At 44.5% G+C, this 17,245-nt stretch overlaps 1 protein-coding gene across 1 annotated transcript; it reads right to left on the bottom strand.

The window, feature by feature from the left end:
• Positions 1 to 358: 358 nt before the first annotated feature.
• STX6 (syntaxin 6) lies at positions 359 to 14,999 on the bottom strand. Its single transcript, XM_075833133.1, has 8 exons — positions 14,673 to 14,999; positions 11,567 to 11,736; positions 10,601 to 10,695; positions 9,371 to 9,433; positions 6,612 to 6,734; positions 6,251 to 6,357; positions 3,927 to 4,021; positions 359 to 2,782 (listed from the first exon to the last, which is right to left on the bottom strand). Exons 1-8 carry the CDS (start codon positions 14,705 to 14,707, stop codon positions 2,706 to 2,708), a joined length of 765 nt encoding a protein of 254 aa, XP_075689248.1. The 5' UTR covers positions 14,708 to 14,999; the 3' UTR covers positions 359 to 2,705.
• Between the last annotated feature and the right edge of the window lie 2,246 nt (positions 15,000 to 17,245).

Genomic DNA, 17,245 nt, shown 5'->3' with positions numbered 1-17,245 from the left:
GATGTATTAAAATTCAGGACCTATTTAGAGTAAAACAAACAATGGCGTGGACGCTTAAACATGGTCATACACATATTGTCGGCAGCGCGCGCCATTTATCTAGTGTGTTTGAGGGTACACAGACTGTCCCCCAACATCTGTCATAAGGGTCAACAAGGATTATTTTGCAGCGCTTCCTAGGAGGTTATAACAGCTGCGCTTAGCCAACGACAACTTACATTACCCCAATGATATTCCCATCTGCACAGCCCAAACAATAACCCACAAATACAACGTAACTCCAAGATCATCCAATCACTGAATCGTCACAGTATCATCTGAAATAGGACATCATTTAGCATAATCCGGACAAGTAATACATTATGTGTAAAAGACATCGTTTATTTCATCACTTGCGCATTCTAAAATTTCACAGATTGAAATCATACAAAAATAATATATGAAACGGAAGTGGACAAATGTCTCTGAAACATACAATAGGAACAATCCGGCGTGGCTGTCCTCTACAGATGTACCCATCGTATGCCAGCCAGAGCCACGGCCTCTCCACTTCATATACTAAGCAGCATTACACATCCACAGGACAAGGAGTAAAACAATGAAGAATAATATAAAAATACTGCAATATTCAGTAAAGGAGAACACTTTACCTGTAGTGGGTTTCTTGGTAGTGCCATCTCACCAGCCAATACAATCATACTACCTAGCCGGACAATTTTTTTTTATTTTTTTACCTTTTAGAAGCAAAAGTCCCAGTCATTCAATGCATTAGCACAGGCCATATTATAGGAATCCTGAGCCTTCCCTATGGAGAAGCAGAGGCTTTACGTTAGGCTTCACTCACATCTGCGTTGGGACTCCGTTCATGGTTCCGTTTGAGTTTCCCATCAAGGGAACCATGAACAGAATCTAAACTGAAACAAATGGAAACCATAGGTTTCCGTTTGCATCATCATTGATTTCAATGGTGACGGATCCGGCGCAAATGGTTTCGGTTTGTCACCGTTGTGTAAGGGTTCCGTAGTTTTGACGGAATGAATAGCACAGTCTACTACGGTATCGATTCCATCAAAACGACGGAACCCTTGCACAACGGTGACAAACCGAAACCATTTGCACCGGATCCGTCACCATTGAAATCAATGGTGGTGCAAACGGAAACCTACGATTTCCGTTTGTTTCAGTTCATGGGTTCCCCTGACGGAAAACTCAAACGGAACCATGAACGAGTCCCGACGCAGATGTGAACGAAGCCTTAGTAGAAGAATTCCTGTGCCTTTGCATTAGACACATAGACTAGTTTTACAATGGCGATTCCTGTGCTTGTCACACCAGCAAATGACTATCGCAAAAGGCAAATTTGACCTTTAAAAAAAAAACAAAAAACTATTTTTCTTTATCTAAAGCAAATCCACTTTCTGTTAGCACCAAGCCATACTGCCTAATGTTCCTCTTCGCGTCTGATCAGTTCACCAAACCGTGAAGAAATGTGAATATTAAAATAAATAATTAAACTTGATGCATTAAATCTGGATTTGGGCCCGCTACTCTCAGGGGTTTGATCATTTCCCATTGCAAGAAATATCTGCTCAAAAACAGATGGATATAAAGGGTGCCGCCGACGTTCCATTACAGATCCCAGCGTTCGAAAATGATTTAGCGTTTGTTTCAATAGTACATGGATACCTACAACACATATGGTACAAACCGTCAGGAACAGACCGCATTCAGTAAAACAAAAGAGATAAAGACACAAGGCGGGCTACAGACAGAAGCTCGAGACAAAAGACCGTGATGTGGAGAGGGGGCTTGAGAAGTACAAGACCACACAAAAGGCCTGCCAGTCATAAAACATACATAGAGCAGGTTCAGTAGTATCCACACTGGTCTGAATAGTCACGTCTTTATAATACAGTTGTTAAAAACGGTCAATGTTCACACCGCCGCTACCTAGTCCACATCTTCATGTATCCTCAAGATGCAAATGGCTCCAGTAATAATCTTCTTATCATAGTAGTTGAGGAAATGCATTGCAAACTCCTTTGGGTAGCCGCGAGCCCCTCAGGAGCCTGACGGGGGGGCTGTATAATCGGATGGAGTAGAAGCTAGGGTAGAATGATTCTGGAAGTGTTACATAACCTTCTACACTGTCTTGCAAAAATAAAGCCAATCGACCTGAATGCTGTCAGCTGTAAACATCTTGTGGCTTGGATTCTCCCAGAAAGAAGCGCAAGGCCTGTAATTTATTCCAGAGCTCTAGAAATAAACCGGTTACTAAGCAGATCTCGGTGCAGTACCAGCACTGCCCACTTGGCTTAAGGCTTTCCCTTAAAAAGCTGCACACACAAGGAGTCTGTGGTCTCTGCTTGGCTTCAGATTTATTCAGTAGGCAATCCTGGGCATGGTTCCTTTGGATGAGAGAATGAGGCAGATGTGACACAGAAAAACACTGCAACAGTAATCCAGCGAGTGAAGTGTTTGGAGAAGAGCAGGGAACCTCGTGGTAGAGAACTCTGCATGTGGTACGTGGTCCAAAAACCTGGAGCGCAATAAAGGATGTAAATGATGTAATGGCTTCCAGCCACAATGTCACATACATCACAGGATGCCCACTTGTCATGGCAATGCCACTTCACACGAAAAAACATCCTTGTTCACTGGAAAAAGTATTTCAGTATGCCCCATGGAAGAAACTAGAGTTCATGTCACAGCGTAAAAAACAGGATCAGCACCACTAGGAGCAGCGCAAGGAGCACAATAATGGCACACCACTGCCGCCGATCTGCAGGAAGGAACACAAGCCGGTTATTATCCATCATTGATATAGCACCGACTTATTCGGTAGTGTTGTACATATAATATAACCCCTTATATCAGTCCCATTGCCCAGTGGGGCTCACAATCTTAAAAAGGGGTGGCCCTGCTTAGGCTAAGCATAGTACAGCCATCTTCGTCGACAAGTGATGGGAAAAAGGTAAAGGGTAACAAAGTCTGGGCCCTCCTGTACATGAACGTTCAGGTGTAATGGGATAAAGCAGCAACATCAATGGACTCCCTTTTGGGTTTTGTTATGGGGCCCTCTCTGCTCTATGTACACCACCGACCGCCATACTGAAAGGTCTCTTAAGACAGACTATTCCTACATATTAAAGGGGATTTTCCACAATCAATATTTAACGCCTAGCCAGAGGAGAGGTGATAAATTTCTGATCGATGGGGGTCTGAAGGCTGGGACTCCCACTGATCACAAGCTCACCTTGCGGTTCCCTAGGAGCCCCATAGGAATGGAGCGATAGAAGGCATGCTCGACCACCGCTCCATTCATTTCTATGGGGCTTCAGCAGTCCCATAGAAATGAATGGAGTGATAGCGGAGCATGTGGACTACCACTGCATTCTTATAGGGCTCCTAGGAACGACAAGGTAAGCCCATTCTCGTGATCGTGGGGGTCCCTGCGATCAGACCCCCACCGATCAGATATTTATCACCCACTCTGTGGACAGGCGATAAATATTGAATATTGATTTTGGAAAAAACCCTTTAACCCTTTGCCTGTACACCTTGTTTCAAGCACTCCTAATAGCAGGTTGTAGGATTTATTTTCTGCATTTAAAATATTCCAGGTAAGATAAAGACAAGTAAAAACACATACGAAGAAGTCAGGCCTCTTAAGTTTCATCCTCAGCCATGCGGAGTAATGTAATGTAGCTGCTGTGGGCAAATGGTATTCACATGCTCAAAATAAATGTCATAAATTGCAGCCAAGTTCTTCCATTAAACGACTGTATCATTTCCAGCAATGACAGAAACAAATAAAAATGTGCTGCCAGAATATCCACTTGGCTGTTTTATCCTCATTTTTACCAACGTGTTTCAAGCCAGATGAACGCCGTCATAGTACAGCGGCAGATGGCATCCTTACTCACCGCTGGTCATGTGAGACACCTTTGCCAGCTTCTTCAGAACGTTATCCATGCGAGACTGCGCCGTGTCTAATTCATGTGAGAAGTCATCCAGCATCCTACAGAGAATGGAAGAATTACAATCCAGATCAATGTTCAGTTTAGTTAAAGTGTACCGGTCACCATTTTTTGGGGTGTAATGTGTATTAGTTGATTATATCGCCCCTTGTGGACATTCAGGTAAATTATATCTTACTTTTTTAGTGTCTTTCTGCCATTTTTAAGCTTTCACTTTGAAGTGAATCAGTCTGAAGATCCAGCTTGTGTCTGAATGAGTCTAAAGGCCGGAGATGCAGTGCTGCTAAATCCTGTATCCTAAGAGGGCTGAACATTTGGGAACCCCTAATAAATATTCACGAGTAGCCATTTTATAAAGATACATAGAGTTCAGCACAGCAGCAGTGTACGTTACAGGAAGAAAATCACAGTCACATACAGCAGAATACACCGAACTCTAAAAATTGCTGCAAAAACATAGAAAATATCACAATATGTGGAAATGTTCACAATATTTCATCTGTGTTTGTATTCCCTTCACTGAGCTATTAATCCATTTTACGAAAGGGACAGTCTGGCTCCAGTGAGTATTGCAGCTCCTTTATTCTGCTGAACAGTAGGGGTCCCAGAGGTTGGACCCCCATCGATCACACATGACAATGCTATACGTTTTAGGCCTAATTCACGCAAAAATGTTCTATATCCATGTAGCATCCTAGCCCAGCCCGGCTGCCATACTGTCTGTACACAGACCGAATAATAATAAATGGTTCAATTCACATAAACTGTTTTATGCACGGACACACGCATCATCGGATGCCGATTTGTGGCTTAGAAATCTCCATGAATGTGAATGGAGACCCAAAATAATCGCATCCATTATACACACACGTCTGAAAAAACATCTGTATTGGATCCGTCTTACGGTTGGGACAGAGGATTGAATTTTTCACGATTTCTAAAAATCTGTACGGATGTAAAAAACGGATCCAATACGGATAGACGTCATATGGACAAGCTTGCGGAACTTTATTCGGATAAAAATGTGCCCATTCAGAACAATTATGTGTAAATAGGGCTTAACGCAGTTGAGAAAGACTGCGCAAATGTGGACAAACCATTGTAGTTTATGTAAGAAGTAGGTCACGGTGATTCCACCAAGCAAAATAAAAACAAACTGTGTAATTGTATATGAGATAAGACAGACCCTACATAACCTCCACCATGAATCCGCCTGCAGGTCACAATCTCTGCTGTTGTATGTGACCTATGAAACACGGACAGAGGTCGTTCACAACAACCCTCCCACACGTCCTTGTCCCAGACGTGAGCAATGAATTGCAGAACTTTGACATTACAGTATTAGCTAGAACTGGGAGTCATCAGTATAAAGAAACTTTCCTGCTTGGGCTTAGGAGACAAGTGTGGAGCAGACACTAAAGGGTCATTGCACCTTTTCCAAGATGAAAGGATGAATAACAAGGGCATATATATATATATATATATATATATATATATACACATACACATACACCTGCGGACTTCCTGACAGATGGAGGTCAACAAAAGGCTTCACAACTGAACAGACATTCCCTGTAAAGCCATTGTGCAGAGATGTCGGCAGACGTGCGCCGCTCACGCCCGCACTGGACGTCAATGACTGGTGAACGGTTACGAATGCCGTGTATCTGCACCGGACACGAATGCATAGCAAACCACAATATCCCAGTCTACATGGGGCCCCCAATGTGTTATACAGAAGTTTACCTTTTGCACAACTGGGGAACTCCCGTGCAGCTGGTAACCTTATGTCAGACCTTGTCATATACAGTTCTGATTAAATCTGGTCCTGTCTATAGGGTTAGTGGTTAAGCTGGACGTCCACATTAGATGTAAGTTGGCCGGACCCAGCGATTTCTGCAGGACCGGCTGAGCTATCTAATGTGTATGGTGGCGTCCGGACTCTCCCTCGACGGCAGATGTAAGGGGGGAGAAGGATCGGGCATGGTGAATTCCAACATGCCCGATCCTTTGGTTTGTAAAGAGATAAACTGCTGCCAGGAGTCTGGCAGGGGTTCAGAGCCTATTGAAAACATATGCATACTCAGCCGAGCCGAGCGTACGTGCGTATGGGGAGGAATAGCGGTCGGCTGAACGTTCAGCTATCTAAAGTGTATGGGCAGTCTTAGTTGCAGCATAATCATTTTTATACACAATATAATCTACAACTGTGAACGGTGCAATGAACGGCGGATTAAAGGAACGGGTCATCAGCGATCAGATATACTCACACTGCTTGCTCGTCCAGCTCGTTGCCAATGCGTTGTGACATGTTCTTCAGCACACCAATGCTGCCAGACACCAACTCTAATTCTTCATCTTGATGTTCCACGATCATCTAATAGTGGGGAAAACAGGGAAATTATACAATTCTAGATTGTAAACAGGGACCGGATGATCAGAATTTCTGCATTATGCCAGATTAAAGGAATTGCACTTTACATCGGTCATTGTATTTAGATATCGCAGTAAAGTGCTGCACTTCAGAGCTGCTCTTCATTCAGAAACAGGAATGAGAACACGTGTGCCACGCCAGTAACGGTGCACTCTGCCATCAGCGATCCAGCTTATGCCCCAGTCCTCACTACTTACCTGTTGCTGCGTCACTTGTCCTTCAAGAAACTGAGTGTTGGCGGACTGGATCTCCTGGTCCAAACCTTTGTATTTGTCCGGTTCAGACTTCCAGCCTTGTTTTGTCCCTTCTCCTAGGAGCGCCTGAAGAATCATATTATGAAGCACAATTAGTATTTCTTATTCCTGAAATATACAAGTGGAAGTTCTGCAGGAAATATATTAAAAAAAACTAGTAAAAAAAAATACCATGCGGTTGCCATAGCAACCAATCAGCTTCTAGCGGAAGACTGAAAAGATCCGACATTTATCTTTCAGCAGCAAAAATAATATATTAGATGTATCCAGTCAGCAGCCCAAAAAGGCCACAAAGAGAAACCAAAGCATCAAATACATTAAGTCCCATAGTCCTTTAATGTGGCTGCATAAAACATTACCAATAATAAATAATCGTTTGGAAGAATCTAGTATAAAATGCTGTGTATGGAAGATCTATACAGTTCAATGGTTTACGATGTGAGGAGAACTCTTACACGTGGGGCGGCCGGGGACTAGAGCGCAGTTGAGATCCGCCACGTTCTTGCATAAATCAAAATTCTGAAAAAACCTTTGACAGTTTTGCAGTGAAATATGTCACATTTTCCTATTCACCCACAGCCAACACCTGACCTCTTGGTTTGGAAATAAATGAGCGCCATTTATGAGCCAGGCTTTAGGGTCACCATGAAGAGGAATACACGGATTCCAGCTTATTACTGACATCTGCTTCTCTATACGCTGCCAGTGCAGACAGCATGCAAGTCTAACGATAGGAGAAATGTCCTAATATATGGGCCAATGATTGGGAAAACAAGCTTCCATATGAACGCTCGTTCCCGATCATTGCCTTGTGGAAACAGGGCAACGATCAGCCGATGAACCAGCAAACGCTCGTTCATCGGCTTATTGTATAGTTTATGGAGCATTACATATTACTGTTGTCGGCGGTACATCTTGGTGTGTAAACAGGGAGATGCGCTGACGACATGATACAAACGTATGGGGACGAGCGGTCGTACTAACAAGCGCTCGTCCTTATACTAGCTCCTTGTGAGGAGTAAGCAAGTGCCAATCAACAAGCTGTCTCATTGATTGGCGCTTGTTTTCACGGCCCATATAATAGGACCTTTAGAGGACAGGTCAGCCAAAAGATCAGCCAGCATTTGTAATGAACGGCTTACTCCCTTGTACCACATAAACAAGATTTAGGCCCCCTGCACACGATCATGCCCGCAATCACATTCCATGATTACGGGCACGGCCGGCGACAGCCACCCGTTTGCGGGCCGTGCTCCCATATAAAAGTACGGGAGCACGGTCCGTAAAAAGCAAAAAAAAATAGGACATGTCCTATCATTTGCGGAGCCTTTCTTCAGCACGGACACCTTCCCGTAAACATACGGGAAGGTGTTCGTCGGCCATAGAAATGAATGGGTCCATAACTACGGACGAAATCTACGGTTGTGTGCATGGGGCCTCACTGTCAAAGAGAGAGAAGATAAATGGTTGTCAGACAACTCTGGTGCTGCCCCAGGGGAATAAAGGATTGGACGTGTTAAAATCCAGCATAGGTGATCTTTGTTTCCCGATGGTAGACTTCAGGGAGGATTATGAGACTGTCGGAATCTGCTGACATTTATCGGATGTGTATAACCAGTCCGTACTTCGTCAATTTGACAGACTCCATTTCACCTGATTGGACGGTGGAGGGGGATGGATTTTAGAAGGGGCTGCCTGTAGACATGCAAGTCCTGTCATTGACTGTAAGCGACATTCTTAGGCTACATTCACATGAGCGTGTCCATTTTGCGTGCGCAAAAAATGGAGCGTATTCCCTGAATTTCATGTCCGTGTGCCATCAGTGTGCGTTGCATATAGCATCAGTGTGCTTTGCGTGTGGTATCCATTTTTCACGTCCGTGCAAGCACTTTTTTTATTTCCCTGCATTTCTTAGCAACTGATGCGTGAAACACAGACAGCACACGGATAAGAAACACGCTCATTTGAATGAGCCCTAATGCTGCGAACATATGCAAACCCGGTCTCTCAGCAAATAGAGAAATGTGGGTGTCCAATATGCAAGAGAATCGTCAAACCAGACAACAGATAGCACTGCTGACCGGGGCCTTTTTCCCCAGCCCAATGATTACTCTCTCAAGGGTGATTTTTCCCATTAATGTGACGGCTGGAAAATGCTACAAACATATAAGGCTTATTATGGCTCAGTGGCAGCCTCGTAGCAGTTGGGCAATAGGTCAGTTTCCAACCAGGGTGACCTCTGCCTAGGGTGCTAGAAAGGGTTGCCTCTGGGTCCTGAGCGTTCCTCTCATTTTCCAAAAACATTACCCAGTGACTTATTGGTTTCCTGTTCAATTGGCCTTCGTGTATGCGAAATATGCAAAAATCGATTCACCAGGATTGGTGCGACTATATCCGGTGTACAGTGCTGCAGAATATGTCAGTGATCTATAGGTTATGTATCTGGCATTGTAATAGAACTATATAGGAGAGGCATAGAGAAGACGCACCCTCCGGAGCACAAGAAAAGCCGTTTTGTTTGGAGAGTAATAGATAACGTATTTTCACTAGTTCAAGACACCGTGACTCTCAGAGAGAACGTGTAACCGGAGAGCACAGAGAGTGATGCATTACACGCTCCACAGTACGACCTCCTCCAATTCACCAAGGAGACGAGCCCGTCACTAAACAAACAGCAGACCAAAAAAGCCCTGGCCTCTCACCTGCCGGTTCTTTTTTTCTGCGAAGGCCTGAACAGACGGATTGGTCATCTGATCCTTCATTTCCTGTACGTGAACGCAAGGCGAAAAAAATAATATTATGTTATATTGGCTGGAAATCTATAAGTTATAAACTCCTTCAGCCCCATTCACATCGCGTTTGTGCTCTCCCCTGAGCGTATACGGTTTTTATAAAAACGTGGACCATTGAAAACATCCACAAACGTGTACCATTTTGGTCTGTTTTTTATAGCGTGTACATTTAGCATACACCCATAAGTCGCTAACGTTTGTCCGTTTTTCACGGATGGATTTACTGTATGTAGACAGATACAAATGTATAGCATTACGTTTGCATAAGTCGTCCATTGAGATCAGTGCCCAAAAAAAGTTACGTTGCGTATACGTTTTTTTGAAGTACAGAATAGCGTAGCAGACTACGCTTTTCGGTACTTTCAAGAAACAGTATCCCAACGTAAAACATGACAAACATAGACCAAACGGATGCGATTTTGGTCTACGTTTGACCCATTATAGTCTATTTACACACCGAGCTATACGTTTCAATACTTTTTTAGTGTTTAAAAACGTAGATGCCCAGCGGATAGCACAAACGCGATGTGAACGGGGCCTTATAATCTGTCACCGGAAGAGTCCCCTTTAAATGAGGTTATATAGCAGTAGGTTAAACTGTATACGCTTTATTACAGCCCATTATCACCACATAGTGGGGGCATGTAGTGCCTGCAAATGCATCTTCTAGTATAGTGTCTTACAATCATCTTAAAGGGGTTGTCCAAATTTGGAAAAAAAAAAAGGGTCTGCTTTTTCCAGAAACATTGCCACTCCCGTTTATGTGTCTGGTGATATTGCAGCCACAAGATGCAATACCACATACAGCCCATGGGTAAGAGTGGCACTGTTTCCGGCAAAAGCAGATTCTTTCTTCTAATCCCAGACAACCCCTTTTTATAGGGGCCATGTTCAATTTATTAAATGCAAATACCATTTCCCATGCTTTCATGAGACCCATAGGTGACATTGCAGAAAATACCATAACCGTACAGCAAAACTGAAGGATGAGCTATACAAGGACCATCAGGCCCAAGAGACAAGGATAAAGAAACGTAGAGGTCTTTCTAGATTACTTTACAGCAGTTGTCAAATGAAACATGAAAGCCGTGTGAGCCGCAGCTATACTGTAATGTATTCCTGAATCTTGATGTCTCTCACCTTAACACACTGACGCGTTTCACTGATAAAAGCTTTTCTCTGCCTCATCTCTGCAGGATCCAGACTGAACTTGCGGGGATTAGCTTCTACAATACGTGACTGGAGTTAAGGAAATGGAACAAATGGCTTTCATAGCATTGTCAACAGCAACCCAACTACACCTCACCAGCCGACCGAGACCCCTACCATATGTCCTTCTAGTCTTCCTGCGAGAACAACCTCATTTCTGGAGACACTTTATACCACCGCAATATCAAACTCAGCTTCTCCAAATAAATTGTATACGTTTATCATTATTCTGGGGTAGCGTCTTGGTATTCTACTTTTATAGACTCGGTTTGGACAAACATCCGTGAAAAAAAATAGGGCGATCACTACGATTTTTTTATTCATGAATTGCCCATGTTAGCAGGGAAAGCAATCCAGGATATGTCGGGGGCAACCAGGAGAATTCAATTGCCCACTAGATCTACTATAGCCTGTTTTATGACTATTACCAGCGTCCTTTTATAGAGGGAAGAATTGTCTAATGCATGCTAACTGGAAATCAGAGTAATTGACTGCCCTGGTGAACCAGTCAGGATTCCTTTTGAAGAATTTGAGAAAAAACAAATTAATTTTGTTAATATGTGAGAGAACGGCGGTTCCGAACCCCCAGACCCTCCTTACTGCACCCCCCCAGTAGTGAGGAGGAGCTTGAATGGAGCGGCAGGCGATGCTGTGCTCGGCTGTTTCCGTTATTCCCATAGACTTTGAATGGAGCGGCAGCGCACATGCTCAGTTGCCGCTCTATTCAATGCCCTTCTTACGGCGGTCGAGTAGTGAGGAGGAACACGGGGTTCAGGACCCTCATTCTGACGATCAGTGGTGGTCCCAGCGGTGGGAGCCTCCTGTGGATAGGTGATCATATTTAATTCTGGGAAAACCAGCTCTGACTGCACATATTTCCCAAACTATAAAGGATATTAATGGTCTCATCAAGATCTTCGAGATCCCATTCAACGCTCCTCAGGTTATTGCGCAGTTCATTTGTAGTCCAGTCCAACTCTTCTCGGGTAGCAATGGAGGGGTCCTGGAGAAGGTCAGTCCACCTCTGAAATAAGCCCTGGGCAGTGTTCACTGCTTTCTGCACTTCCCTAAAAAGGAAAAAAAAAATGACAGAAAGTTAAACCTCTTGTACTAACCACACGTGGGGATTTTTTTTAATTTCTGGTTTCAGCAAATAAAGCTTATTCATTGTATAAAGAAAAGTTACAGTCTCACAGATCTCACTGGCAGTTACTGAATGAGAACCTTCATTGTTTAATTTTAGAGGAGGATCATCTGTCCTGGTCATGTGATCCCACAGGTGCATGGTTCGTTACAGTAAAGCTATCAGAGCTGGGTCTTGTAATCTATGCACTTTTATGATCACCACATGACCTGGACCGATTTTCATCCCCTGACAACTCTGTGTGAACTGACCCTAAGACTATATACTGTACGTTTGTTTGCAGAAACAGGAGCCAGAAGGCCGCACAATGGGACAGGGACAAGTGGCGTCGCCATCTGCCTAGGTCTAGTCTAGGGGAAGTCAGGTTGCAGGGGATGAGGAACCTGATGGACACCCCCACCCAAACCCTAAAACAGACATCCATTATGGCATCGAAACCTAGTAACCCCTATGACGAAACACACGTACATAGTAATCACATACTGAAAACAAAACAAACATTACCGGACCCTAAACACTGCCTATAGTAGCCATCAGTTACCATATATGGCCCCATGCACACAAACGTGCTTTTGCAGCCGCAATTCCCCCGAAAATCCACGGGAGAATTGCGGCTCCATTCATTCCTATGGGGCCATGCACACGACCGTGGTTTCCACGGTCCGTGCAGTGGCCCAGGAGCCCGCATCGCAGAAAGAACGGGCCTGTCTTATTACGGCCGTGTTCTGCGGTTCGGGCTCATTGAAAATAATGTCCGTCCTAAAAATCACGGCCGTGCACATGGCTACGGTCGTGTGTATGAGGCCTAATACATATATATTCAATACCATAAAACATTACCAGTAAAATACATAACAGTCCCTAAATATAGGTGATCCGCTTAAGCTTCAACATTGTGTTGCCAGTATGTTTGTTGCAGTATGCTTAGATTTAATGCAGATGTATATACATTTTTCACTGTATAAAGCCCCCTTCACACGACCGTGCCTGTATTCACTGTCCGTGATTACGGGCACGGCCAGCCGTGGACAGTTACCCGCATTTTCCCATATAAAGTTTAGGAGCACGGTCTGTAAAAAGCAAAAGAAAGGACATGTCCTATCTTTTGTGGTGGTTTTCTACGGCCCGGACACCTTCCTGGAACGTGTCCGTGGTCAATAGAAGTGAATTTGTCGGTAACTGCGGACCGCCGCAACTACAGACAAATTGTACGGTCGTGTGCACGGGGCCTAAGGCTATGTTCACACTTAAGAACTGAAACGACAACGCATTCCCAGATCCATCGTATGATGGATACCAACAGCGCCCGGCTTACAATAGGGTCTGTCGTGGCGTCTATTGAAAAATAAATGCTTCAGGCAGTGTGCAGCGAGCGTAACAAGTGTGTGTGTGTGTGTATATATATATATATATATATATATATATGTTATATGCTCAGAATAATAACATATCATCAGAGTATTCATCTAGTAACATGGTACAGAGACGTGCAGCACTAGTTACATATAGTCTGGACTGTTCTGTCCATACTGGGTCTGCAGCAAATCCTGAGGAAGCCACAGGAAAATCCGCAAACAATCCTGCAGCTTTCCTTGTGGAAAGTGTCTTAAAAAATAAAACAAAAAATAAAAACATTATACTCCTGGCAGTAGCGGACAAAGACAGCTCGGGCCCCTGTGCAAGAACAGTATATGGGCCCCTTGTTTTCCAATATCTTATAATAGATCCCACCTTGTCGCTCTAATAATCCATCAGTAGTTGTTAGTCATAAATTGTATTACCTCAGGTATTTACATGCAATGATAGACAGAAGGAGGCAGCTTTAAGGTGACAGTGAGCCCCTTACCTACTGGGCCCCTGTGCTGCTGCACATGTTGCACCAATGGTATGTCCACCCCTGACTCCTGGCACTTCCATGACAACGCTCCCTGGTCCCCGCCGGTCTCTCTACACCCGGCCTCCAGTGACGTCCCATGTGACGGCAGCAGCGGTCCCATGTCTACATGGCACATCCAGCGGGGACCAGAGAATCGTTGACACGCGAGGCAAGTATAGAGTTTTTTATTTTAAATTATCTTAATTTGCAGATTTCGTCTTCCCCATTAAAACCCGCAACAAACACGCGCATTGTCCGCAGCAAAAATGTACGTGTCATGGACTTAAAAATCTGCGCCGCAGGATCATTTTTGCAGGAATTTTTTTTTTGCAGCACGTGGATAAGATCCGTTCATACCTCATCCACTGCTGCTGGAGATCCAGATGAAAAATCTGCAGCAACTCCACTACGTGTGAATGAAGCTTTAGGTCCATATAACGCGAGCGTAATACAGGCGGGCAGAAGTCCCTGTGATGCTGCGTGTACGGGATAACAGAACTGCAGTCGGGCCAGGATTACGCTCGTATGAAAACGTCCTTTAGCTGTTTTTTCTTAATTGCTTAGACTCAAATACGGATGAAAGGATGAGGCGGAGTATTACTTCAGGCTCAATCAATACGAAGTTACTAAAACGGACATTAAATATAATCGCGTGAATGAGAACTTACATGGTGTTTATTCCAGACGCGTCCAACAAAAACTTTATGGTGTATATCTTATATTCTAAACATGTAATACACCACTCTAAATAAGCAGGCATGATAATAATAATAACAACAGGTCTGATCAGACAAATATCGCATGGTCTGCACAGATGTGTATCATCATCGCGTCTATGGCCACCTGTAGGAGTGTCGTCACTAGACGCCATTCTCTCAGGACACAGATCTCCCCCATTCTGTTCTATGGCAACCATCACACAATGCCCTCAGCCCACACATCCCGCCATGGCCGTGCACACAGGCTTGAGCGCCAGATCTCACCCCTTCACGACGAAAAACGGATCCTCCATAGACATGATGACGGCCCGAGTCCTCCACACTCGTGTCCGCTTGTATTATATTACCGGGCTCCTCTCTGTGACTCTCCCCGCTGTTCCCCTCACACCCGCTGGAGACACAGTACGGGCCGCCCCGAATGTCGTCACTTCCAGCCTGTGTCCTCAGCATGGAGCAGCCGGGAGAGTGTGAGGTTATAGTGAGGCCTGTGATCCGGATCATATACTACATATACTACAACTACATCATGTATGGATGTGGCCAAATCACACTGCAGGGTCCGTATTCTCTCCGTATATGACAGGTCCAGAGCACGGAGCCAGTGTTATTAAATGGAGCTGTTCACACGTCTTCCATATATATTCCGTATTTATCAGTATGCGGCATGTCCATAGTAAAAAACAAAAACACATCTGTACTAGTTGTTCACACTACGTATGTTCGGTACGTTCTCTGTATATGCCGAGAAATCTGACATATACACCAAATGTATCCATAGCCTATAATGGTCCCAAAGTGCGTAAGTGTCTTTTTGGCGTATTTTAGTGCGATATGTGTCAGCATACCGTTTACTTTACATTATAGGTGACAGCAATGTTCAATACAGGGGATCCCGCACAAAAAATGTTGTTGTTTTTTTACAATGGGAGATGTATTCAACTCTGTGGCATACAGTTGCATACATTGAGGCCAGGGGGGTAACTAGGAAAGACTGGGCCCCATAGCAAACTCTTGACTGGGCCCCCCCACAAGCAGCCCCCTTATAGATAGTGCCCCCTGTAGAATGTACCATACAGCCCCCCTGTAGACAGTGCTATACAGCCCCGCCTATAGACAGTGTCACACCCCACTTGTAGATAGCGCCCCCACCTCCCCCTTGTAGATAGTGCCATACAGCCCCCCGGTAGATATCGCCATAAAGCCCCCCTGTATATAGCGCTATACAGCCCCCACTGTATATAGTGCCACACAGCCCCCTCCCTTGTATATAGTGTCACACAGCCCCCCCTTAGTAGATAGTGCCACACAGCCCCCCTACTTAGTAGATAGTGCCACACAGCCCCCCCTTAGTAGATAGTGCCACACAGCCCCCCTTAGTAGATAGTGCCACACACAGACACCTGTAGATTGTGCCACACACAGCCCCCTGTAGATAGAGCCACAGCCCTCCCCCTTGTAAATAGTGCCATACAGCCCCCCTAGTATATAGTGCCACACAGCCCCCCTTAGTAGTGACACACACAGACCCCTGTAGATTGCACCACACACAGCCCCCTGTAGATAGAGCCACAGCCCTCCCCCTTGTAAATAGTGCCATACAACCCCCTAGTAGATAGTGCCACACTGCCCCCTTAGTAGTGCCACAAAGCCCCTTGTATATCGTGCCACATAGCTCCCCCATGAGTATAGTGCCACACAGCTCCACCATGTGTATAGTGCCACACAGCTCCCCCTTGTGTATAGTGCCACACAGCTCCTCCTTGTGTATAGTGCCACACAGCTCCCCCTTGTGTATAGTGCCAAAAGGCAATGGTGCATCCGAGAAAGTTGTATCAGCCAGGGGTATGTCAATCAAGCATGGAAAGGTGGGTTTGGAGGCAGGACTATGTGACTCTTCAGGATAGCGGCACAGCCCCATGACCCTTTAATGAGTAATTAGCATATAGTGTCACGGTTTTAAAAGTGTATTTTAAAGATTTTGCTGCATCTGAAAAAAACATACATTTAGAAAATTTGACAGGTCATGTATTACCGCATGGTGGCGGTTCAAGGGGTTAAAACTACCAGACAGGCTCCCATGAAATATACAATGAATTCAGAACAATTCCATCTGCCCTGCAATATTGTTATTATAAATATATCCTATATAATTACAGCATCAGAACCAAGTTCTGACATATGCGGCTCCAGAACCAAGGTCAATACATATATACATCCCCAGAACAAAGCTCTGACATATATACAGTACTAGAACCAAGCTCTGACATATATACAGCACCAGAACCGAGCTCATACGTATATACATCCCCAGAACCAAGCTCAGTACATAAAAACATCCCCAGAACCAAGCTCAGTACATAAATACAGCACTAGAACCAAGCTCAGTACATATATACGACACCAGAACAAAGCTCAGTACATATATACAGCACCAGAACCAAGATCAGTACATATATACAACACCAGAACAAATACAGCTCAATTTAGTGCAACCCCTGCCGTATAGGTTTGTATGGCGTAAATCTACAGCTCCCAGCATAGCCCGAACAATAGTAAGAATATGCTGGAAGATGCTGTTTCACCCAAAAAAATTATACCACCCATCATCTCGCTGCAGATCATACAGTGACTACAGTGCTGATTAGAGGCAGAATAAACATTTACATTAAGTGACTCACCGGTGACATCTCAGATTCTAGTTCTTTTTTTTTCCCTCCGGTCCAGTGCTCTATGATGGATTTCTTCCAGCCACGACCCATTTCTGCAGTTTTCCGCTCAGATGGCTTCAGCTTCTCACTTTTAAAACATTTCTGCACCTATAAATGAAGTTAAAATTC

This window comes from Rhinoderma darwinii, chromosome 7, assembly GCF_050947455.1.
Source record: "Rhinoderma darwinii isolate aRhiDar2 chromosome 7, aRhiDar2.hap1, whole genome shotgun sequence".
In the NCBI taxonomy this organism is placed as follows: domain Eukaryota; kingdom Metazoa; phylum Chordata; class Amphibia; order Anura; family Rhinodermatidae; genus Rhinoderma; species Rhinoderma darwinii.
The sequence above is the reverse complement of the archived record's forward strand: the minus strand, read 5'-3'. Positions and strand labels throughout refer to the sequence as shown.

Coding starts and splice junctions, on each gene's coding strand:
- STX6 (XM_075833133.1), bottom strand. CDS start 14,707: ATGTCTATGGAGGATCCGTTTTTCGTCGTGAAGGG. Junction 6,358..6,611: donor GACAAGTGACGCAGCAACAG/GTAAGTAGTGAG, acceptor CCCCACTATTAG/ATGATCGTGGAACATCAAGA. Junction 4,022..6,250: donor GAGCTGGACGAGCAAGCAGT/GTGAGTATATCT, acceptor CATTCTCTGTAG/GATGCTGGATGACTTCTCAC.